Here is a 24,966-nt window from a genome sequence, read left to right as displayed (position 1 = left end):
AGATGCTGCGTCAGAATGAGCCAATTGAAAGAAAATATCATGCAGCGACATTTTCATCAAGCAAAAGCATTTAAATGTACGTTGACAGCGGATTGAAAACAAAACATGACATGCTCGCCGCTGTGTAAAACGTTGTTTTGGTTTGGCAAGCGGCAGATCTGGTCACGAAACCCTCTCGCAGCAGCCACAAACGCGCGGTAAAATGTATTCCCTTAGCTCGCAGAAAAAGTTCTGGACTTTCAAAACCGAGCAGGAGCTGGCCGAGCTGCGTGTGAAACAAAACGTTCGCTTTATTGCCAAGCATGGGGCCAGCATGACGGTGAGTATGGCAATGTTTCGTGCGTGGTTCTCCGAATCTGGCAGGTTTGATCTCAAAATCGGACGTGATTTTTAATGTTTGTAGGAAGAACAGAGGCAGGCGCACTTCCTGTCTGCGGATGAGGAGCGATTATTGCTGAAACAGTATGAGTTACAGTTGAAAGAGTTCTGCAAACGGTTCGAGCCACCGATGCCCAAATACGTCGTGGGGACAGCATTCCACTACTTTAAGCGGTTTTATCTGAACAACTCGTCAATGGACTATCATCCGAAGGAAATTTTGTAAGCTGCTTACACACACCTATCAATCATAAGCGAGAAGTGGAGATGAATTGCTTGTGTCTATCTTCTAGGGCAACATGCGTTTATTTGGCCTGCAAGGTAGAAGAGTTCAACGTTTCCATCGCACAGTTTGTGGCCAACATTAAAGGCGATCGGGTCAAGGCCATGGACATTATTCTGTCGAACGAGCTGTTGCTGATGCAGGAGCTTAACTACTACCTCACGATACACAATCCGATGAGACCTATAGAAGGATTTCTAATCGATATTAAGGTAGGTTCTTTATTTACAAGCATTCGTTGTTTGCATCTTTTACGCCAGCATCCCACAATTCATTTCAGACCCGATGTAACATGAGCAATCCCGATCGTTTGCGGCCCGGGATAGAAGATTTCATCGACAAAACGTTTCTCACCGATGCGCCCCTGATGTACGCACCGTCACAGATAGCTTTGGCAGCCGTTCTGCACGCCGCCAGCAAAGAGCAGGAGAATCTAGACAGCTACGTTACGGAATCGTTGTTTGGGTCGGCCAAGGACAAGCTGCCGGTGTTGATTGAAGCCGTCCGGAGGGTTCGCTCGATGGTGCGCACGATCGAACTGCCGCCGAAGGACCGGGTACGGTTTCTGGAGAAGAAGCTGGAAAAATGTCGCAACCAGGAGAACAACCCCGACAGTCAGATGTAAGTGGAGTATCATTTTTGTGTGCTTTGAGATATTTATTTGGCAATTTGCTTTCAGCTACAAACAACGCATGAAGAAAATGTACGAAGACGAAGACGATCTGGACGTTATGGGGTCATCGTACCATATGAACGTTTCGGATGCAAGCCTGGACGTTTCGCAGCTAAACACCACCAATCCGGCAAACATGACCGTCGATTAGACTGCTGACGGTCGAGTCTAAACCGTAAGCAAACATTGCATATACATGAACGTTTAGTGAATCTGTGTTCTTTGTCGCCAGTGGTGATTTCTGGTCTGATTTTCTGAAACCTATTCCATGATTAAAAATCGCTGCTCTTATAGAAATAATTTAATTTTCGGATGTTTACAATGTTAAAGTCCAAAGCAGACACCAACATTCAATATTTAAGGATTCTTTATTACAATCGAAATTCCACCTCTATGGTCGAACTGGAAGCCTGGGATGTACTGTCTCCTTTGTATGCCTGTGCAGCCATCGCGTCTTCACCCTTTGGTATGATCAGTCCGGATGGGATGGCATCAAGTATCAGGAAATGCTGCTAGAAATAGAGTTAGTGCCGTTCACGAAATAATAAGGAGTGAACAAAAATAAAACAATTCACCACCAGCAATGGCATCAACTTGGGTAAATGGGAGATGCGTCGAACGTAACATCACCGAAAGTAACCATATTAAGGAATAAGGCAACTCAAAGTAAATGCCTTGTTTCTGTCTTCTTGTTTGCAGTTTGCTAGAGGAAGGTTTGAGCACAGAAGAGCGTGAAATAAATGCTGGCAATCACTTTCAATCATCAAAAGAAGTAGATTGTTTGGTAGCGCGAAAATGATAGCATTCTGGTGTCGGCAGTAGAAGTATGATCGAAAAAAACGGCAAAGCTTATTAAAAAAGTAGAAAGTTTCGTTTGCACAGCGTAGTCGAAGGAATTGAAATTGCTGCAAGGTAAAAGAGCCTTTAAGTTTTAAGCAAACAGTTGAAAATTTTCCGTTTCGTTGTAATTGCATTCATTTCGCTCAGCACGCAAAAAACACACCCACCGCGCTTACGATTTGTGTGTGGTTAAAGTGTAACAGTCGTTGTGGTTTGTCTCGTTTTAAAATTTGCTGAAATATTGATGCTTTCAGTAATTGAAATTAAACAAAAAAGGAAGGAAAGTTGCTTCCGCACGCAACACAAAACACATTACAGTTTAGGGTATGCAGTGTTGTGCAATTGTAAGGATCGGTCTGTCTGTATGCGATTTGTGAGAAGAAGAAAAGAGTTGAGTTTTGTCATAAAGCATTCTCGAAGAGATATTTAGAAAAGTGATGTTTTGTTTTGCTGACTGAGAAGATGTGATGAACAAGACAGCGAAAAGTGTAGTTGTTTGTGGTGGTAGATCTGATTAAAGTTATAAGAATTGGATCGATAAATTGCCTCATTTGAAAAATTACAACCGAAGCGATGCCATTAAGCAGCTTTCTTTCCTCACTCGAAGGTATTTAATTTATGTTATTTTAAGCCGGTTCATTGTATGTTTTTACCTTTCAAACATTGTTTGAGCAGCACAACTTTTTAAGAAGTTTTGTTTGTGAAGTGATAGTTAAGTCGAAAGAACAAAATTACCTCAACCAATTAATGCTAACTGCTGCCGTCTTGCACAAAGCTAGTTTGTGTAGCATGATTGTGTGTTTTGTTTGTACGTGTTTCGATCGGACACAAAACGGTAACAGAAAAGACACCGAAACAATCGGACAACGACGAGGGGGGGGGATTAAACGATGCGTACTGAAGGAAAGGAAATTGCCATCAATGTGTTTGCTAACTGAGGACACACGACATCGACACCGACATACTTCTATAAAACTGTAGGACAGATAATATATACGGTTTCGTTACACAGAACAGAACAAACAGAAGAAGAAGACGATAAAAATATAGTTGATAAACAAACAGTCAAGCACAAAAATTGGATTCAAAATTTTCATTATTTGCCTTCAAGTGTATATATGTGTCTGTGTGTTCGGTGTGTGTGGTGTGTATAGTTGTGGTGTGTGTTTTCAGCTAATTTCAAAAGATCGCAGACATTGGCATTGGTAGAGAGTGCAGGAGAGAAAGAGAAAAGAAAGTGAGACACAGCAGGGAAGTAACCAGAAGAATTGTAAGATTGAAAAGCGCAAGAGAAAGTTCCGCTAGAGAAAGTGAAGTAAACAAGGTAGGGTAGGGTGGGTTACCTTGTCGTTAACTTTACGCAAGCCGTTCACAAGAAAGAAAACAATAAATAAAGCTGAAGAAAAAACAGAAATGCTCTAGTGGGGCGTCAACGAAATTCCAGTCTCTGCAGGACAACTTTCGCCACCCAAAACGCGTCAACATGTTCTCAGAGCTGCGATGAAACTTTTATTTTTACGCGTTGTCCATTTCACCATTTTGTTTGATAGATGGTTTTGTGTTTGTTGACCGGTTCACCGGGCTTCCTTCTTTGGGGGACGTTGGAAAAACGGGTTAAGAAACGAGATTGATTTATTTATCCCTTCGCTAGTTGGAGTGATCGTTTGCGATCCTCCTATGCTTTACCTGATCCCTCCCTGATCACCTTCATCATGCGCGACAAAACATGGCAGATTGTACGTGTCCTGTGTGTATGTATGTGTGCGTGTGCGTGTGTATTGTATCCGTTGCATTCACACAATTCTACCTAATACCCTTTTGCTCTATATTATACTATCCTTTTCTGCTACTCCTTTATTGCAAAGTACGTGTACGTGTGTGAACGTGTGTGTGTGTATGCAAATGTGAAAGCTCTGTCAGCGAGATAAAATATCAAAGTAGAAACATCCGTGCCCTGAAGGGCAGGTAACAGAGCGAAAGTTTGAGATTGAGAAAGAGTGAGGTTTCGTATTTTGCCTAACGGCCACCAAGCAGCCGCCTTATCAGCGTACAATTCAGCTTATTCGCGTTTTTTATCGAGTTAAAAATGTTACCTCATATGTTGCTGTAGCTTTTATAGTTATTCAAAAGTGTGTGGATGTGTGTTTTTTAATTTTATATTTATGTTTTTGTGTGTGTTTTTTTGTGTATTATTTTTTATACTGGTTTAGCTGTTGTTGTCTCTTTTTTTAATTCATTTCTCCTCCTAACTCTCCTACCAACTATTCCTCGGGATGATGCAAGGTAGAAAGCAAGAGTGTACGAGCAAACTCACGGTGCATGCTCGGTGTATTTGATATATTATGTGTGTTCGAGCTTAGCTGCTTATATTAATTCTATATCCTAGGGAGCTGGCTCCTGCCTCTCCTGTGCCTTCTGTTACAAATGTTCTACCGGCACTGGGTAATGCCACTATCGACAATCGTTATCAAATAATCAACACCAGATAAACTATCCTTCAGCTGCCCGCTGTTTCGCTCTCAGCCAACAAAGGAAACTAACTCTCTGTATGATAAACGCTACTTTTATAATGAGCAATTCAAAGTAAAACACCTACTACTGGTGAAACAAATCAAGTTATTGTTGAAATGAGATTATTTACAAAACAAATTAAAAACTATTTTTACGATGTTTTTTTTAAAGATTTTCTTTTCATAGAACGTCTTAAGCATTTCTTAAAGGTTGAATTGCTCCTAAGCAACTGTCCTGCTGGTACACCTGGAAGCCTAAAATTAATTAAAACTGGTTCCATAAAATATTAGTCAGCTCTGTTTAGCTTCTTATTACTTATTTTTTGTCTCAAAAAACCCTTAATATTTTTTTGTTGTTCTGATACACACGATTCAACATCGACTTTCCAACAACCGGCTGAAGGATGCTACTCAGTCAGTTGGTTAGAGCTTGGGTATGACATTTTTTTTTTTGTTTCAATTTGTGTAACACTCACTTTTGGGAAAATGAAAATTGACCATATTTTTTTTAATTTGACTTTAGCAAAAAGAAAATTGACTGAGTAGTGTTTCGGGGAGAATCGGGATCATCACTATAAGGGGGAAACACTGATCATTGCTCTAGTGTAGAAGAGTGTAGTGAGCTAACACACGCTACTAAAGGTGTCTGTAATAATCATCCACAGTCAAATTCCATTATGTCGTCTACGTCGTACGTTTAACAATTGGTTCAGTTTTTTTTTGTTTTCCCCCGGTATAAGCGCGATCATCCGCTATTCGATAGTGTGGTGTGGTGTTGTGTAACATTAAACATTTCAAAGGGAGTTGCGGGCTAACTGGTTGCTGAAACTTGCATTCACTTCACGGTAGATCACGCTGTTTGTCTATGAGAAAAAATATCATGGCATTGGCATTCATATGTGTGTGTTGTAGTGTGTGTTTTCGACGGACAGAAGAACGCAACGAATTTCATCCCTTCGTTGTGCTTCGTTGTCGGTTTGGCCGATTGAACCGACTGGACTTTGGTTTGATAAGTTGTACAGTAAATGTTGTAGTGTAAGTAATATCTAATAAGATTGAACATTGTCTGTGTACAATAAACATAAATGTAAGAAGCCAACCGGTCACAATGCGGCCAACCGAATGCGACTACGAAGGATGCGTTTTTCTTTTTCGATAAATTGCGTTAGCTCTTCTTGGGCCAAAAAAGGCAGATTCTGTTGGCATCGGTTTGTGAAGAAAATATGTGACTTATCCGAGGCGGTATCAATGCTATGCAGCTCATGGGAAGTGTTTCTGTTCTAATTTTATGTTCCACGTTTCAGTTCGATTTCGATTCGACTCGCCCTGTAGCTGTTTGTTATGCAAAAGTTGCAACGAAGGCAAGCGCTCGCTCGCTACGCGGGCCACGACTGCCCAAAGGAATTGACGCGTTTATTTTGTGGTAATTTGTTGTCCCAAACGCTTGACCGGAAGCTGACCCACAGCAGAGAAGCACTCGCTCACCAATACTTTAATGCAATTAGTTTTGCTAACCTTGAATGGTTTTGCCCCTTTTTTTGTTGCCTTTCTTTTTCGCCACTCATATTAGCATTTTGCTCACATACATTCTACCCAAAGGGTTTTCCGCATTGTTACACGTCGGTTTTAAAATTCTCGTACTAGCCTACATCACAGTCATAGCGGTTGCATTTTCATTCGCTTGTTGGAATTGTATTTAAAAAAAAGAGAAGCAAAACCATTCCCTGAGAACATCGGCAAAGACTCATTCGCTCACCATCATCTACTTCTTCTGCTAGAGCTAGTAGGTAAGTTACGAGGGAAGAAACCATAAGGAAAGCAATTATGTGTTGCGAGAAACTTTCCACTAACGTATAGCAAATAGGAAAACTCAAAGCAACAGCACCGGCACACGTACGGACGGATTGTAATGAAGGTCGGAAATGGAAAGCTTCCGTGGGGGAAATTGATTTTCGTTTACCTTTTTCCTTTGCTCGGTTTCCTGTGTGTGTGTGTGTGGTTCTTTAACCTTGACTGTCATTGATGTGCAAGAAAGTGGTGAAAACTGACTTAAAGTGGCCCACTAAGGGGGGGAAATGCATTTCAGCAAACCGTGTGCGTTACCGTGTCATCGGTAGAAATATGTGAATTATTTAAAGCTTGTTCAAGTGTGGTGCAGGTTTGCTGAAGCTACAAAAACAAAATAATTTTCCCTTGCGTTGCTTTCGAATCAAACAAAAGCGATTATAAAATCAAAGTAACGTCTTGCCTCGCTACATGGAATTCAACAGAAGAGCAGAACGAAAAGCATGAATACAGGCTCTTTTCTGCTTACTAAGCATCATTGATGGCACACAATGCAGTCACAATTCAGACGCTCGAGAAGAGCTCTTCACAATTGTACACCTGTGCTTGGATGGTACTTACTGGTGGAAACGCTTCCTATAATCCAGCGAGTGTTAAGCGAAGCGGTGCTTGCCGCTCGCTACCGGAAATCATGAAAGGTACGCTTACAACTTGTGCTGCAGTGTGAAAACAGTGCTGTGGATGTACGTCCGTATTTTATGCTACGCTTAATGAGTTGTTGAATAGAGCCGCTGACTCTTATCCGCCTTTGTTACAAAGTGTAGCGCGAAAAGAAAGTGACACGCCGGTGCAATTACCCTGCGAGCTTAGCCTGCATACGTATCCTATCCGCACCAATTGACCCAGTTCGGATGATTCGATACGGAAGCGAATTCTGCGAGTTCTTGCGAGCTCAGCAAAATCACGATCGATATCCGTACTTGACGAACGCTGCATGAAAATCTGGCTGGCCGTTAGGAAATGTTCCTTGTGGCACAAGAATTAGTTTCCATGGAGACGCCCGGTAGCTGAAGAAGCTTCATGGAGCCGCCTAGTACTTGGTGAAATTACATACAAATGCCAAGTGTTTCCTTCTTTATATTGGCATTGTTACATAGTTTTTAATGATAAGTTTAGAACCACATACCGAACGGTAGAAGATGATAATTGAATGAGTCTTTTTAAATGTGAAAAGGTTACAGCAATACGCATTTAGATGGTGATAGTGATGCTCTGTGCTTTCGGGAAACAGCATCCGGTTTTTGGATTACCTCAAAATTTGGACAATATCATCATTAAAAACTTCAAAAGTATGTAGACTCCAATGTTTCATTTCTTCATATCAACCATATTATGCTTTTTGCTCTTTTGCAAAAAGCTCTTTTTGCTTCCTTTCTTCGTATCAACCATATTATGTTACCACGAAACAGAAGCTTACATGCTGGCTTTCCTAGGTAAGAAAACAAAACCAGCGTAGCATAAAATCCATAGGAAAGAACCACATTCTTCCTTCGAATTAATTATGCGGGGTTCTTGAAGTCTATGGCTGACACACACACACACAGAAAAAGGCATGTGTAGAGCCCGAAGGTGAAGAAGTGATGTGCGCTCTGCGGTGCCGTAACCCCGAAGGGAGCTGAGTAGAGTGGGGTTTTCTTTTTTTTTTTTTTGCTCTGGAACTCGGAGGAAAAGGAAGCTACGTAGGTCGTATGTAAGTGTATGGTATTGTATGGTAGAACGTGAAAAACGGGTGTAAAGAAGTAGTCGTTTCAGAAAAAAGGTTAAAATGGTAGGAAGCGGTTCGAAAGACAGAATAATAAAAAAGACGCACACAGACACAAAGAGAAAAGAAAGGGTACAACTAAATAATTGGCATCGAGCTCTCGGCGAGAAAAGGGTGCCGAATCGGACAGATAAATAAATCATAGGGTGAAAAGAGGTGACGAAAAAAAGAGGAAAAAAACCCTAGAGAGGAAGAGAGATACAAATACTGGTCGGATAAAATGAAGATAATACACCAACACGGGAAAACGAGGCAGAATCGATTGAAGGGATTGAAGTAATGGGGGAAACAAAGAAGATAGAACATTGACCTAAGCTTACGCGGACACACGTTTGATTCGATCGCACACCGACGAGAACAGGGAAAATGATCCATAAAGTACGTAAAGAAATACATTAATAAAGTTGATTGCGATGAAACTCTTCTCGGGGAAGGAATAAAACATAAGCATGTTGATACACTATACCCTATCACGTGCACGGAACGCTATACAACATTCAACATTGAAAAACATTTAACACTCATACGCATAACAAAACCACACAAATGAAGCAGATAGAGGTAAGAAATGGTAAGACAATAACAAAATGTAGTATAATTCTAGTAGATAAAAGCACACAACAGACAGTAAAAAGTGTAACAAAATAAGCGAATGTACGTACATAAACAAATCAGAACATCAGAAGCACAGTGAAGCGAAGCAAAAAAAACTAGGACAAAGACGAAAAGCAACGAAACTTCTTCGGGAAACAGCATGCTAGATACAAAGCCGGCTATACAAAAGTAACAGTTTTGCACACGCTTTGCTTCCAGCCGAAGCACAAAGCCACGAGCACAACAGACAGTTCGCAATATGATCGCGGAAAGCATGCAATATTTCAGCTTTTTTGAGGTTTGCAGTTTTTAACCAGTACATTATTGTACGGCTTGTGTTCATTCTATACCTTCTTCGGTTTGCTTGCTTGCTTGCTTGCAGGCACTGTCGCTACCACTGTCAGTGTGTTGGGTGCTGTTTGGTTCGGATACAATGTTTAAGTTTCAAGCTTTGTTATCGAAGCAGGGATCCTTATCATTACCCTGAGGCGTAGAGAGAGTGTGAGAGAAAGATTGTGTGTGTGTGTGTGTGTTTGATAGATGTAAAAGCATTGTTCCATGTTTGGTTCGAAGCTGTTCAATAGGTTTGAAAGCAGTTTGTTTTTTAATTGAAATCTTCTGTTGTATCTTTTGCAAGCAATGCTGTAACGTGTTCGTGTTTGTCGAAAGGTATCAAAAGCACGAAATTGTATGTCTGTATGTGTTGTGTTATTTTGGGCGGTGAAGAACAGGCATCGAAAATAATAGAAGCTAATTCAAAACAGCTTTTCAGGGAGGGCGGGAGGCGATTTCGCTCCATCGTTGAGCTAAGTTCCGTCGTTTATAGCAGTCCCCAAAGGCAGGAGATGTGTATGGCAAGAAAGCGAAGGAAAGAGTAAATAGATCGAAGCATTCGGAATTGTGTTGCTTGTTTTCTGCCACAGGCTGCGCGCTATGATGCAAAGATACAAAAACAAGAGCAAAACGGGGATGATGCTTGAGCTGGAGGTCGACCGTCGATTTCAACTCATGCATGTTTTAAATGCGGTGACAAACGCGCACACAGACGCCGTGATCCAAAGTTATATATGCTGCATTTATTATTGATCATACGCTAAATTCCATCGTACACATCGGCGCTTGCACGCTTGCATCTGCTGTTTTGTCTGTTTTGGGCTGGGGGTTTTGTTCAGATAATTCGCAAATATTACTTATTACACTTTACAAACTGTCGTCTGCTGTTTTCGGTTCGGTGTTGCTTGGTTTACATTTTTAATATGTGTGCTATTTTTGTTGTTCTTGTTGTTGTTTAATGTATGGTACATTTGCTGTAAGCTTATTCCCTCCACACGTGCTCAAACACACAAACTGTACAGATGGGATTATTGATTTGTTTTTTTTTTTTTCAAATTGGAGTTTGAGTGACAATCCGATCAGTATTGTACGCTATTTTCTTCCCCCAAAAAAAGTGTATTTATCTAAAATAATCTAACTCGGACGCAAGGCTGCTCTAACGCTGGCCACCAAAGCGGACCAGTTCCGGCCAACCTGGTTTGCTTGCTTGCTTCGCGCATTTTTTTGTCTGCCTTAATTAACGATACTTAAAAAACTTTCAAAAAATTGTATATGTATTTTTAGTTGTTTTTTTTCGATTCGATCTTTTTTTTTTTGGTTCACAAACTCCATCTGCTTTTTAATGTTTTTTTTTTTTGCTTTTTTGCTAGACATAATTTGTCGTTTGTTTTTTGTTTTTTTTTTCTAGCATAATAACGTCACTAACAAGGTTTCCTATCCTGCAAGAACCAAGCGGTACAAGAACACTCAAGACGCAACCGAATCACGCACAGTAGACAGATCGAAGTTGGCTTCTGCTTTCCGCGAATGTACGCTCTCTGGCTCTCTCTCTCTCTCTCTCTCTCTCTCTCTCTCTCTCTCTGGTCAATAAAGCTCTCTCAATTCTGGATGGAACCACATTACATTCGGAGTGAAAAGCGAGGCTCTTTACGCAATAAACATGCAGTGAATGTATACAAAACGTCCTACGCAAAAGGAGAAGCATCAATTTCGAATCTACTCTACTTTCACTCTCAGTTTACAGATTTCTCATAATCTCTTTTTTTGTTGTTTTTAAACAGTATGTATGATTTAGCTGCTGCGGCTGACACGATCTATTAAACGTCATTTGAATGGTTTCGGGCATAGAAAAACGCATTGATGGGCGCGCGCGCGCAGATCATTGAAATAGATTGTTTGAAAGTTGGTTTTAGTTGTTGTTGTTGCTCTTTTCAGGGTCAATGTTTTTTTAGATCAGATTTAATATATTTTTCTCCCGAGGGTATGGATGAATGATACGTACTAGAGTTTATGAGTTTTAAATTTCCAACCCTTCTTTTTTTCTTATTCTTTGGTCTGGTAACAGCTTGAACAGTTGTAGAAAATTACATTCAATAGATAAAGTTTTCCTTTGCCACTGTCACATTGTATAACTTTTTTTCCATATATCTAGAGTGGATTTGTTTGCTTATGGATGCGATCATGTAGGTGTGTGTCCAATCCTTGGTTGGGTGTAGTGTGTATTTTAATTCTTTCTATAACCAAAATCTAAAATTTGGTGTAAAGGAGTATACATTGTAGAACGAAAACCAAAAGCATGAACTCCTCACAATGTGACCTTTAAAGTACTTTTCTTCCTTTGCAGGCCACTCAGAAGCGATATTGAATATTTCATGACCAAAAATTCGCTACACGTCTTGGGGGTTCGTTTTCCAAGAAATCCATTTTGTTGAAGCAAAATAACACAACCTTTGCTGTACCGGGAAAATTCAGTTGAAGTTTCTTGGCTAACATTTTATTACCAGCAGTTTGGTAAACTTTTTCTGTGGTAAAAAGTTATGGAACACTTGGAAAAGCTCTGCATTATTAACAGTAGCAAAAAAACTTCCTCTCATCTACCGATTTTGTGTGTTTGTGTTTGAGTGTGTTTGTGTGTGTGTTTGTAAGAATATGTTATTTTTCGAAAATTCTTATACATTTGAAAAATATATAAATATATGAATATATCGTTTACTCTAGGGTTTGCGTGATGATGCTAACAAGATTCACCTGCGTCATTCACTTATTGTGTTACTCATTGCGCCATTCCATTATTGGTCGGTAGACACATCAAAAAGCTCATAAGATGCTCTCATCCCATTCCAGTCAGTACACTACCTGTGTGGGACAGGACAGGGTAGTAGAGGACCGCACACGTGTGCATGTTTTCCCGCTTTCAAACGATTCGAGAGCTATTTCAACTCGATTTTGGTCTGGCTGGAACGTGGATCGTTTGCCTTCGTTTGGTACGTTTTGCCTACACAATTTGTGGCAAAATCGTGCTCATGCTCCGTTGTGGTTTGTGTTAGTTGGCTGTGCAGTAGTGTGTAGTGTGTATTATGTGAGTTTTGATTATTTAGCTACAGAATTCCTATTGCTCATGCAGTTGATTTCTTCTTGCGTGTGTTTCATTGTTCACGCTCCTCATGGGCACAGATCATTGCTCGAATCAAAAGACTGGAGGAAAATACGACAAAACGATTGACAGACCGTTGTGCCTACGTTACCTTTAAATTGCTGCTTTGCTTGTGTGTTTATGTGTGTTTGGGTTGTGTTTGTCTTGGGGACCATTGCGTTTGATTATCATTACACGTGAGCGTTGAAAAATAAACAGAAATAATTGAGTATCTAGCTGAGGGTTCTACGGGGAGCGGGTGCGTGGGGCGTTGTAGGATGAGTTTTGTGCAGTATGAACAAACGCAAATATGTGTATGTGTGTGTGTGTGTTTTTACAAGATACAATGTACACAGAAGAAAGAAAATAAACACATTAATCGAGCTGTTCATTGAAATTTCAACGTGCACAATTATGTTTTAGAAGAAAGTGTTTCTTTTTTGTATAAGAAAACTGTGTAACAGTTCTTCAAAAAACACTCAACATGAGATGTGTTAATCAATATGCAACTGTAGAGTCAATCGCAGGAAGGATATAAGCTTCAATTCCACTGCAAGCAATGGCAAACCGTTTAGACAAGCATACTGTATGGATTGACGACAAATGTAAAGGTACTCGATCGTACCTGCACAGTGGCTTTCAAAACTATGTTGCACGTTGAATTTCAAACTATGATCTTTAACATCCTTCCCCTTGCCAATGGATTTGTGTAATATTTCCGTGATAATGTTTGTATTTACACTACTGAAATGTATGCAATTGAGAATCGCAAAAATCAAACAAATCGAGTCCTCGTTGTGCCGTCCAGTGAGGGTTAAAACAAAAATAGCTTCCGCTTTAATTATTGTTTTAAAAGAGGAAAAACAAATGAACAACCTAAGATGACGCCTAGTGTTGCAAACTGGATGAATCTTGTATGCCGCGTGTCGTATTGCTTTTGCGTTGGTTTGCCATGGGGAGTTTGGGATGGTTACTGCTTACTTTACACCCACACCGGGATCACCCACCTCCTGACGAGTGTTTTCGCTTTCAACTACGCCTCCAACGCACCATTACGTATGGGAGTGTGTACATGTATACCAAGAAGTAGTGTATATAAATTTGTAACTATCTAATCTCGCCCTTGCCATCTACAGTAGTCCTGCTCTATTGCCGGGATAGCGGGAATGAGCATGAGTGTATGTGTGTGTGTGTGTGTGTGTGTGTGTGTGTGTGTGTGTGTGTGTGTGTGTGTTTCTTTTAGTTTTATTGTGTTGAGAGCTTTGACCCATTCTCAAGTCAAGTTAGTCACAATCTTGGTGGCAAACAACAATCCGTGTCTGCCATTGGCGGACGCTGCAAAACTATTGCTGTGCTTTCGTATCAAAAAACGTACTGTCTACCATTGCGCCCTCCCTTCCCAACGAACGAACTAATAGGCTTCTAAGGTAGCTCTTCTAAAGGTTATAGCGGGTTATAGAGCATGTATAAAAAAACTTGATTTAACTCGGGATGCGCTATCTAAGAAAGAGAGAAAGGGAGATAAAGAATGTGAGAGTAAGGGTGTATGTGTGTGTGGGGTGGAAAAAAGGTAAAGTACAATTTTCATCGGATCTCATATGATCATGTAAATGTGATATGATCAGGGTGAAATAGGAAAAATTCATGGGCATAGTTATTATGGAAAGGGAATGTGTAAGTCAATGGGACAGAAGAGACAGGAAGGTTGAAGAAGAAAGTCAAAATGAAAGTAATAAAAAAGGGCGCCACTACTTTTCAAAGGAAAAGGAAAACAATTACAAACCAATACTAGTAAAGAGAAACTGCAAAATGTAGGTAAACGCATGAGCTTGCTAACTTGCCTAATGTAGAAGAAGGTAAAACGAGAACAACAAAACAAGGAAGAAAGTTAAAAAATGTAAAAATGTACATATCTAGCTGGTTAGTGGTTAGAGAGTCGGAAAAATATGTTAAAACAGAGAAATACATTGTTAGAATAAGTATAAAACTAATCAAACGAATGAACAAAGTGAACGAAGAAAGATTAGTGATTTAGTATACTTATTAAAAATAAACTCTAACACTATTCCTATCATGCGTCTACTGCAAACAAAAATTGAAACGAAAAAAAAAACAAACCAACTGTAAGTAACTGTAGCTGCTTTTCTTCAGTAATCAATGGTATTCAATCAAACGGGCTAAACGCAGTAACTAGCAGTAACTTTTCAAACGCGTTGGAAAGGGTGTATGGTATTTACATGAGATTCATCGTCAATCTTAAAGAACATATGGTAGTTTACTTATACAAAAAATGAGAAAAAGTTGAGACTAGAGATAAGAGTTTAGAATAAGAATGATACGCCTCGCTCCTGTTCGGTGCATAATTTTCGCGCTTGTTTTTTTGTTTTTTGTTTTTAGAATGTATCATGCAAGGAATCTGTTTGTTTACACTATCTCCACAGCTGCATTCAATGCAGCTGCTTGTCGTATTTTATAACAAGGATCAAAAATCTATCAAAAATATTCTTGCCGGTAAGGGTGCGGAATCGAAACATGTGACTGGATAAACCTGGATGTACTTCTATATCTTCCTATCTAAGCTAGCGATTGGGAAATGCGTGAAAATTGGTTCCCTAGCGATAGCACACCAATGAAGCGTTGCTTTCACTGCCGTTAATGTTCTTCCCTGTCAAGCGAGAGGAAGATTGATATTGGATTAAGTTGGTCGGATCGGTTTCACCAGCCACCAGAAAGACGATGAAACGTATTAAACGTGTCCCTGTGTTCGTATTACCGTGCTTCTAGAATGTACTTTTTATAGCTAAGCTAAGATAATAACAATGAGATTATGATTGCGTTAGCGAGAAGAAGAAAGAAACGCTAAAAGTGTCTCTACTAATCATCGAAGAAGAATGTGTTAAATAGACAACCGTATGGATAGATTTATGAACAAACGAACAAACTCTATCGCTAACTACTGAAAAAAATTACGAACGAAAACGCAAAATAGTTTAACTTGTAAACAAATCCAATGTAAAAAGTGAAGTGAAAAATTGCAAAAATTAAAAGAGCAAAAACCAAAGTGTTCTTCACAATCGAAAACTGCCAAGAAGGTATTACATTGCTCTATTCTTTGAAAAAACCAGTTTGGTGCAGTCTATTTTTTATGAAAAACAAAGTAAGAAAACTATCTATTTTTAAGATTCAGTGGGGAGAAATTATAACATGAGAGAAAGAGACAAAAAGAGAACAGAAAAATGGGACTAAATGAACCGATAGCGAAGAGGATGGAATGGTTTTTCTTTTTTGTTGGTGGAAACCGCTTGTGGAAATTGGGGACATGAAATGGGGTACACTTTCACAAAAATTGCTACTACAAATTGAGCACGTGCCAGGCCTAGATGGAGTGCCTAAATGGCGGCGCCAGCATGTGTAGCATAGCTTTTGGAGTGGAGCACATTTTCTTTACATTTCGGTTCGGTTCACTCTTTTCTTTTCGGCTACCAAAATGATTCGAATCGAAAGGATGGATTGATTGGGTGAGGTGCGGCTTGATTGATGTGTAGTGAGTGGTATGGGTCCTTAAGGATGGCCCCAGGAGCCCGGGAGACTCTTGGGTTGACGCACGGGCACGTGTCTATACACAGCACTTTGGGACGTACTTGGGCGATTGGGCCCGCGTGGCGCATCGAGGACCTCCGAGCCGAACCGGCGTCGAACCGGAGATCGAACTGATCGCAAGGAACATACAACAGATACAACTATATAGATATAAGAAAGAGGCGAGCGTGGTGCGCTTTTAGCGGGAGTATGTTGTAATAAAAAACGGAGCGTTTTGGGGGGGAGAGAACGAGTCTTTCATTGGTTGCGAGGGCAAACAGCACAGCTAGCTGCCAGTCGGCCAAGATGCGGAACATCTAATTGGATTGGTTGAGGTTGAGGTTGAGGATTGGGATTGAGGGGAGAGCGAGAGGATGATAACAGCGGGTCAGCGGGACAAAGGACAAAGCACTACAACGAGACGAGGGAAGCCCCGAGCGACAGCAGCTGTTTGTTTGGGGTTTTGGTTTGCTTTTGTGTTTTCTTTTCTGGTCGCGTTTTTTTTTGCTCGCTAAGTAAGTAACCATAACCGACCTCGACACGCTTTACCGAAAGACTCGCTGGAGGAGCTGTAGCAAGTACACGGCCAGCACGCTACCGATGCACACGTGCACGGTGTGGTGCGGGTTTGCGGTGAGCAAGCTGGAGGGACTGGAGTTACACATATCTTCCTCACAGAAACACATATGGCCATTGCCAGAACTTTCCATCATACACACATGATCTACCATGAACAGATTGATCTGCAACTGTGACGTACACATCCGCCTCACGACCTCGTACGCTGTGGTTGTGTACGAGTAGGTGTATTGTAGTGTGTGTTTGTGTGTGTACATTTGGCAAACGTGGTCAACGACGGGAAGGGTTTAGTTTGCCAACAATGCACACGTGAGTGCGATGTGACGTTTTGATTCGTATGCCATCCATGGCACAATCGGATGCCATTCCAACATGGAGTATGCCGGGTGGAAAAACAAATATTCAAGAAAATCAACACGAAAACGAGAATTGTTCGATGAAGGGGTTTACAGTAGTGGAGACAGGGGGAAAAAGAGAAATAGAGAGTTAAAGAAGTAAGAAAAACAGATGCGCCAAAAGGGACGTGACGCCCATGGGGCACGTAGTTTAGTTATTCGTGTAGTGAGTGTGTGCGTTTGCATTAGTGGTTAGTATTTTGTTGAGCAATCCACGCACAGCAAAACCAATGGCACAAAGTTGATTAGAAACATTCATAGTGAAAAACAAAAATGGGAAAATACAGTTCCAGACGATCCGCACATCGGTGGACGTTACGATCGACGGTACGATTGTGTGTTGCGTTGAGTTCATTGGTTAGTTTTTGTTTTGTGGTTCCGTTTTATTATCAGTTTTGTGTGACATTGGTGGCAATTTGTTGTTGTTTTTTTTTTTTGCGATTGCCGGAACATATGTGTTTGGTGCAGTGTTGCACATTTGAGACAAGGAGGGTGTTTTTTTGGTTGTTGGCGCAGTGGCGTTTGCGTTAGCAAAAAGTTTGATTGAATAAAGTGAGAAGGCGTGTCGTGTAAGCCATTCATCGGTGGTAAGAAGATAGAAGTATAATAAAGATAGAAGTATAGAAGTATTAGATAAGATAAGTAAACAAGTATTGCAAAAGTTATAAAAAGCGTAGAGAAAAAGATGAAGAAGGAAGTAAAAATATGAAAATAGAGTAGTTGAAATAGAGAAGAGAAAAAATTCGTTTACAGAATTGAAAAGAAGAAAGAAGAAGTTGTGAAAAACAGAAACAAAGAAGATATGTTTTTGCAGTAACAAATACGGCGAAACAATACGATAAGAATAAGAGAAAGAAAGGGGAAAAGAGAAAAAGAGAGAAATATACGCATTAATACCTTCGTGAATATGATGCGGTGGGTTTGTTCGAAAGTTTTGATTATACTTAATGTTTAGTTTATTTATTTCATGTATTAACTATTCTAATGACTATATGACAATGATAAATCATGTGTGCATTAAGACACTTTGGCAAAATCATCCAAAAAATAAATAAATACGCAAGCAGACAACGATGAACACGTCAAAAGGGGGATGTAAATGATTTACGAATACTTTTGGAGTGTTTTTACAGGACATATGCTACGGAAACATGACTATCGGTAAAAACACACCAACGAAGCCATCTTTAAATGCTGCCAATCTGTACAGATTTACAACAAAAAAAGGAGTAACACTGTCCAAATGGAGTAAAAAACATAAACCTTTACAGCGATGTATTAAATACCAATTAAATGGTTGAACACAAAAAAAAAAAATCATGACCACATAAACGAAAAGTATGAGCTAAGAAAAACACGATCGTTCATGAAACCAGTCTCAGGCAACGTTGAGCACGATGCGGGCAAATTGTTTACTTACGCGTCCTGGAATGGCGCACCATTTTCACGCAGCATCCGTTGCAGGTCATCAGCGGCGGCTGATCGCGGGGCAGGGCGGTGTAGTTGAACGGGTCCTTGCATCGCGCATCCGTCCAACTGTCACACTCGTAGCAGTAGATTGAGCGTGCTTTTGGATTGGGTTGAGTTTAATTAGACAAAAAGGTATTAGAAATCGTTTGAAAAGGAACGCGTTTTAAAGATCACAGGTGAGTCAGATAAAGGGAAGGGTAGGAAATTAAACACTCTATTCATATAAAACAGAACAAACTAGCAATCGTTGAACGAACTGAATGGGGAACAGTAACGAAAAGGGTACAAAAAGGGAAGTTCAAAGACGTGTGCTGGAGGGAGTGCTACCAGGTGTTAAGCAACAGTTATGAACATCAACAATCGTTAGCAGGGTACATTACACTTTCTGGGTACGATTTCCCCTTGTTATGCAAAAACAAACCAACCAAGAGCATTTTGAAGAGTTAAGAAGCGTTTATGACATATTAGTGGGTAATGTAACAGACAGCAAAAAAGACTTCAAGAACATATTGCATTGATCGTGGGCTTAATTTAGAACCGCTCGTACCCTTAAAGAAGATGCGCATGAATCTAACAGCAGCATATAAAATTATTATTTATAGATATTCATTTGCCAACGCAAACAGAACGATGATCATGTTTCTCTTCCTTTGCCCGGTTCTACACAGTGCCCCAGTGCAAGCACGAAACACCACTTGAAGATCGACCCTTGAGTTCGGCACTTTACAGAACTCAATCCACTTGAAACCCCAAATCGTGGTGAGAAGCAATTTTGAATGCAATTCATAGAACGATATCAATTCCTCTGATTCATATTACAACTCTTCACGCACAGTGGCCGATTTGTGAGTGTTTGCTGCTCGGTTCAAGCGTCGGCTCAAGTGATGATCACTTCCGACGCGATACATTACACGCCTCTCGCCTTAATTCCGCTTACATTTCATTCATTTCACCCAACCGAAAGATCGATGGGGATTTGTTTTAATTTTCCACGCTCCCGCACACAACGGACCACCGTTTCCATCGTTCGGTTCGCGTACCCACGCAAGAAGATTGATTGTAAACAACGTTTCTTAGCAAAGCAAACCGGAATGGAAGCAGGCGCTTCGCACGATTGTAAACGCTTTGCCGGGCTGAGATGATGATGCCGAGAAGCGTCATTTCATAAACAAAAATCGATGCGATAAATAAACGATTAACGAGTGGCCCGATTCAAGGCGATCAACAACGGGATGGGACGGGGGGGGGGGGCAAAACGAATCACTCCAACCGGACCGGAACGGAGCAATTTTCCCGAGGCCTTGCGGGGAGCGATTGAGATTGGTGATGAAAATTGAATTACCGCCATAGGCGGAGCGGAGAAAGGAGGAGGGCAAAAATGGAACGTGACAGGCGGGTAATGATGGCCCCGCTGGCCATCTCATCCATCATAAGGGGAGGGGGAAGCGGATGGTTTGGGGCATTGGGAACAAAAAACAAGAAACAATCTCGAAAGCAATATAACACTGTGGTACGGGGTATGGGCTGTATCGGAAAAGGGCGAATGGGGAAAGGAACAACATTCACCAGACCAGAATGTGCTCAAGCGCCCCGGGGGGAGAAATTGTTGATGATTGATGGAAATGCATAAATATTGCGCAGAAAATTGCAACACCATCGCGCTCGGTTGTTTACTACTATCGTGAGCACTGTTGATGACGACCTCCCCCCAAGGACGGTGGAATAAATCATAAAAGAGACAGAAATAATTCAATCAACAGAATAATTTGCACTCAAAACTTAACGTTGGGGGTTTTGATAGTATCGTTTAAAAGTGTAAGATATTTAGAAAAATGTCAAAACAAAGTGTCTTTTATACATATGTAGTGCTTGTTCTTATCTGCTTACTTTGACACTCGGCGGAAACCTGTGGAATCCAAAACCAAAACACTCCTACCAGTGCTGCTTTGTGGGGAATTTACCGGCAACCCCAGGCCGGGCAGGCAATACCATTAATATTGAATAATTCGATGACGTGAGATCGTTACCGGTGAGGCAGGTTGGTTGGAAAATGCGGGATGAAGTTCCAGATGGACACCGGATGCGAAGGATTTGTGTACGCGTGTACGCGTTGTACAGTAGAGTTTTCAATTTGGGTATGCGGTAGTGGGCATGCGTTTGTTTTATTATTTTTTTATTTGGGAAGGAAAAAGGGAGAAAAGAGTACATTCGTTTGTTAGTGGTTGTAGAGGTACGAGGTGGTGGTGGTGGTGGTGGTGGTGGTGAGATGTGTTGTTAAAAGTTAACGATGAGTGATGGGTGATTTGTGACTTTTTTTTTGTTATCCCATTTTCGCAGACGATTGATGGATGCATGCACAACTTGGAAACATCGTTAGTGAGTTGAAACGGGGAATCTCACAACAACGGGCGCTTATGTACACTTTGAAGTGATACACATTGAGATAGAAATGTACTGTCAGTGGGAAAGCAAACAGCAAACGAATAAGCAAGTAAACTAAAGCGACTAAATTAAGCCAATGGAACCAACAACAGAAAGCTCGCAAGACGGGTAACTTTAACGTAAACATCAAACAATGGAAAAACATGGTAACAAATGGACAGAAGCTCAACACATATCTAATAACGTTTATGATGCGGCAAACCAACCGACTGTACAAACAATAACTTACATGGAAAACAATTGTCCGCGGAACATAAGTAAACGGACGAAATCAGAATCACTTAAGGTGGTCAAAAAAAAGAAATAAACAGAGCAAACGAAAACATTACTTGAACCACATGAACAATCGTACCGGTATGAGAGGCGCTTTGAAGCAATAAAATACTTTAAAATATTGTAATTTTATATAAACGGCTAATTTACAATTTAAGTTATTTTGTATAAATCGTAGCCAAAAGCATTAAAAATTGCAAAAATAGTCTATTAAAAGAGGGGAAAAATTCTATGCTAAAAAAAGAACATAAAAAGTATACAACAGATCAAAAACGTTGCAATAGTACTGTTTTCATAATAAAATTACACAGAAGATCAGGCGCCTCCATTCGGTACGGCACGTGCAGACAAATTCATTTCCTGGAACGTGACTACAACTTGCACTGTCGTGCCGCGCACGTGTGTATTCTTATCAGTATCGTGTGTGGTGATGACTATGAAGCTTGCATGAATATGTGAGTGTGTGTGTGTGTTTGTGCAAATAGTATATGTAAAGGAAAAACAAATCCAACCTACCTAAAGGGATAATAACCCACTGTTTTCGATCCATCGCTAACAGTTTGTTTGATTTAAAAATTCGCCTATCCTAATAACAACGTTCGGTCGCGCTGGTGCTGCTGCGTATTGTTGATGTAGTTTTGCTGGTATGCCTACTGTACCGGTGTCCGGAAGCTCGAATCATATGACAGGATAGGAACGGAGTTGTGGTTGTTTCTTTTTGTGTGCTTTGTTTTGCACAGAGCGCGCGTTATTATGCTGCACGGTGAAATGCAACAGTGTGCGGCAACTGCCGAGAGCGCCGCGAGCGAGAGAGAGGGAGAGCGAGCGAGCGCAAAGGATAACAGAAGACACTTGTATGTGTGTGGTTTGTGTACTCTCACACGTTGCTTGACAGTGGCGTCAGAGTGTATGTGTAGCTTAAGTGTCAGAGAAAACAGGAGAGCGAAAAAGGGAAGTGCGCTAGAAACGTAGGAAGCGCACAAGAAAAGGTTACGAAGTGGCCGTCTTTCCGTGGTTTCGTTGGTGCCGTCGCGGGCACGATACTGTTGACGCTGGTACTACTACTGCTGCTGCTGCTGCTGCTGCTGCTGCTACTGCTGCTGCTGCTGCTTTTTCGCTCACTGATGGCGACATTGAGGTCTGGTGCTAGTGCGACCGCAACCTAACTCAGTCGTATCATGTTTGCTATCCGAACACAGCCAACTCCAATGCCGATTATGCCGTCCGCCCAGCCGACTGCCACTGATTCACGATGGACCAATTATTGATTCGAAAATTGGTCCCTACTGCTGCAGCAGGGTTTGGTGCAGCTGGTGCCAACTTTTCTTTCCTTTCCTTTTTGTTTTTTTTTTGCTTGCCCCAGCTGTTACCAAATAGATTGGACGTTCTCCCCCGTTTTGCCTGCAGATAATTGATTTTTGCTTCCCTTTTTTTTCGTGTGCACACTCTTCTCAGCCACTTTTGCACGAATTTTCTTCACTCAGTTGTTCACATAGTTGGTTTTCTTAGGACCGTTTAGCACACTCACTCACACAAACACACGTATACAAAGAGGTTTGTTAATTAAACTTATTCCATTTGTTTTTATCGGACACTGTAATCGATATGATAAAAATAGAGGTACACTTATGTAAAGAAGAGATGAAGCCAATTATTTCAAGAGGAGGTAGAAGTAAAGGCACGAAGATTGCGATAGAGATTGCTTTTACTCGAGTTGCTTCACTGATGTACACACCAAAAGGATGATTTGCCTTTTAAAAACACACTTAATATAGAATTTTTCCTAATTCTAATGCACTTCGAATTTCCTGGCAACTTCCAAATGAAACAAAACACAATAAGAAAAGCACGCAAAAATGCAAGTTCACGCGTAACAATCCGACCGACTCGCGACTTGGGGGTCTGGTGGTACCATAAGCGACGCTCTCATCCGCAATGCGACATTGACAGTTTTCCAACAGGGACGGACACTTTTCACGGCAGCACACAGCATACAGAGGCAAGCTTTCGTGACTGCTGCCAGGAGCTGCTGTCACCGGTTTCCCGTTGCCAACCAGAGCACTGTCTATGCTCTCTCACTCTCTCTCTCTCTCTTTTTTTCTTCTTCACACTCCCAGCCCTCCACTGAAATATCAAACTGTCAAGTGTCAAAATCGACTGGATCGCGGGGTTCACGCTGTACGCTGCGGCACGGAATGAGGAAGCCGGAAACGAAGGACGAATTTTCATGCAAACTCCCGCAGGCACCGCAACTCCGGAATCGGTATCTGGTGATGATGATACTGGTCGGCCCTTCTAGTGAATGAATGTCCCACTTGCTTTACGTTTTTACGCCATTTCCGAAGCTGCGGTGCTAAAAATATATATCACCCACGACGAGGGTAAAAGTGTACATACATGCACACACAAACAGACAGATTGAAGGTGCTCTTGGCCGTGCAGACAGACTGACTAGCACCGTGCCATTGGTGCTTTCCTTTCGCCGAAAGGGCTAGTTGTGCCACCGCTTTATCAAAAAAGAACCACTTTTCCAATTTTTGCTTGATATGGAAACTCAGCTAAAGCACACACACACACACACGCACCGTTCTATTCTAGCAAGGCAATCCGTTCCGACTCGTGGTAGCACACGACTGACCACCTTCCCAGTGTCGTTCGTTTTCTTCTACTGTGCCCCGAGTACGATTGCGATTGAAAGATCCGTGCCGTTCGACGGTGCTAAATTCTTTGCATTCTCTCTCAGCACAGCTCTACTCGGCCACTACACACTCTCACTCTCGAGCGTGCTCTCCGTGGCGACGTTGTCGCGTGGTTAATGCAACTTTTGAACCGACTCCTAGATGGCAACGCGGACTGTCAGACACCATCAGCCATGTATCGCATGTTGCGTTGGTTGTCTCTGCCACATTGTTGTCATAGTATTCACAACACTGCCGCTGTGTTGGTGCTTCGGTGTGATGTGTCCTCTCTCTCTCTCGCGCTCGTGCCATGCAGAGTGGCAACAATACTATCTCCCTTTCCTGCACAGTAGGCGTTTTTGCACAGTTAGGGAGAAAACTTGACAATTTTAAGGACATGAGGTGAGCGAGTACAATAATTAGGAGAAGTTTAATAACAATTTAAAGCAAAACTGCATCAAAAGCAATATAAAAAAAACATTGAACATCGAATTATATTGTTATCAAATCATTGAGGAGCATTGCAGACACAACATGTAAGGAGAATATATTGAGAAGAGCGAAAAAGAGAAAATGAGAGACAGTCTGCATTACAAACTATACTCAGCAAAAGAGAAACAATTGCTAGAGAATGAAAACAAACGAGAACACTTGGCAGGTGGGGTGGCACTTTGGTTTGTTATTGTAAGGTGACAGCTCGTGTGTCTTCTTTTTCCTTGTTTATTTATGTATGTGTGAGGGCTAAAACCGATAAAAATGTCATGCAAATTCAAATAATAATAATAAACTTTACTTAATTATTTTAAACTGCGTTCTACTTCCAGCAATCCTGTTACTGTTTAACGAAACCCCGCAAATGAGCCCATCTTTCGTCAAAACTCATCAATAACATTGTAAAAGAAAAAAATATCGCTACTTCGAATGGAGTGATTGACGAGTGCACATGATTCTAGCACAGTTTGGCCATAAATCAGTCCGCCCGGTAATCTCATCCAGGCGCAGTGAATACACGCAAACGGGTAGAGTAAAAGGCAGCGGTAGGGAAAACCAAAATATATAATTCCCACCTCACCGTCCGCACCGCGTTCGAAGGCTGCCGCAGGTAAGTGATCGTAAATCAGTTTTAATCGAAATGCACGTAAATCCGGCCGGCGCAATTTTAGTGTAAACGTTGGCGGGCCTTCTGTTTACGTTACGGG

At 41.2% G+C, this 24,966-nt stretch overlaps 2 protein-coding genes across 13 annotated transcripts; one reads left to right on the top strand and one right to left on the bottom strand.

Moving 5' to 3' along the window:
* Positions 1–123: 123 nt before the first annotated feature.
* Positions 124–24,966, top strand: LOC121596492 (cyclin-H). Of its 2 annotated transcripts, XM_041921509.1 has the most exons (6): positions 124–319; positions 404–600; positions 672–873; positions 942–1,282; positions 1,341–1,509; positions 24,592–24,966. In XM_041921509.1, exons 1-5 carry the CDS (start codon positions 203–205, stop codon positions 1,483–1,485), a joined length of 1,002 nt encoding a protein of 333 aa, XP_041777443.1. In that variant the 5' UTR covers positions 124–202; the 3' UTR covers positions 1,486–1,509; positions 24,592–24,966. The 2 variants fall into 2 exon arrangements, with proteins under 2 accessions (XP_041777443.1, XP_041777441.1); XM_041921507.1 differs by lacking the exon at positions 24,592–24,966 and having other exon boundaries at positions 1,341–3,570.
* On the bottom strand, positions 10,736–24,157 carry LOC121596493 (protein quiver). 11 transcript variants are annotated; one of them, XM_041921515.1, is made up of 6 exons: positions 23,002–23,479; positions 22,825–22,904; positions 21,606–22,683; positions 20,262–20,315; positions 18,325–18,471; positions 10,736–16,714 (listed from the first exon to the last, which is right to left on the bottom strand). In XM_041921515.1, the coding sequence occupies exons 3-6, from the start codon at positions 21,637–21,639 to the stop codon at positions 16,476–16,478; spliced, it is 474 nt and encodes a 157-aa protein (XP_041777449.1). In that variant the 5' UTR covers positions 21,640–22,683; positions 22,825–22,904; positions 23,002–23,479; the 3' UTR covers positions 10,736–16,475. The 11 variants fall into 11 exon arrangements, with proteins under 11 accessions (XP_041777449.1, XP_041777454.1, XP_041777448.1 ...); XM_041921520.1 differs by lacking the exons at positions 20,262–20,315; positions 22,825–22,904; positions 23,002–23,479 and adding exons at positions 21,046–21,096; positions 23,675–24,157; XM_041921514.1 differs by lacking the exons at positions 22,825–22,904; positions 23,002–23,479 and adding an exon at positions 23,487–24,099.

This window comes from Anopheles merus, chromosome 3R, assembly GCF_017562075.2.
Source record: "Anopheles merus strain MAF chromosome 3R, AmerM5.1, whole genome shotgun sequence".
NCBI classification, from domain to species: domain Eukaryota; kingdom Metazoa; phylum Arthropoda; class Insecta; order Diptera; family Culicidae; genus Anopheles; species Anopheles merus.
Note: the sequence above shows the minus strand (reverse complement) of the source record. Positions and strands in the feature narration are given on the sequence as shown.

Coding starts and splice junctions, on each gene's coding strand:
- LOC121596492 (XM_041921509.1), top strand. CDS start 203: ATGTATTCCCTTAGCTCGCAGAAAAAGTTCTGGACTTTCAAAACCGAG. Junction 320..403: donor AGCATGGGGCCAGCATGACG/GTGAGTATGGCA, acceptor TAATGTTTGTAG/GAAGAACAGAGGCAGGCGCA. Junction 1,283..1,340: donor AACAACCCCGACAGTCAGAT/GTAAGTGGAGTA, acceptor ATTTGCTTTCAG/CTACAAACAACGCATGAAGA.
- LOC121596493 (XM_041921514.1), bottom strand. CDS start 21,639: ATGGATCGAAAACAGTGGGTTATTATCCCTTTAG. Junction 20,316..21,605: donor GTGGGTTATTATCCCTTTAG/GTAGGTTGGATT, acceptor CCCACAAAGCAG/CACTGGTAGGAGTGTTTTGG. Junction 18,472..20,261: donor GGTTTCCGCCGAGTGTCAAA/GTAAGCAGATAA, acceptor CCAATCCAAAAG/CACGCTCAATCTACTGCTAC.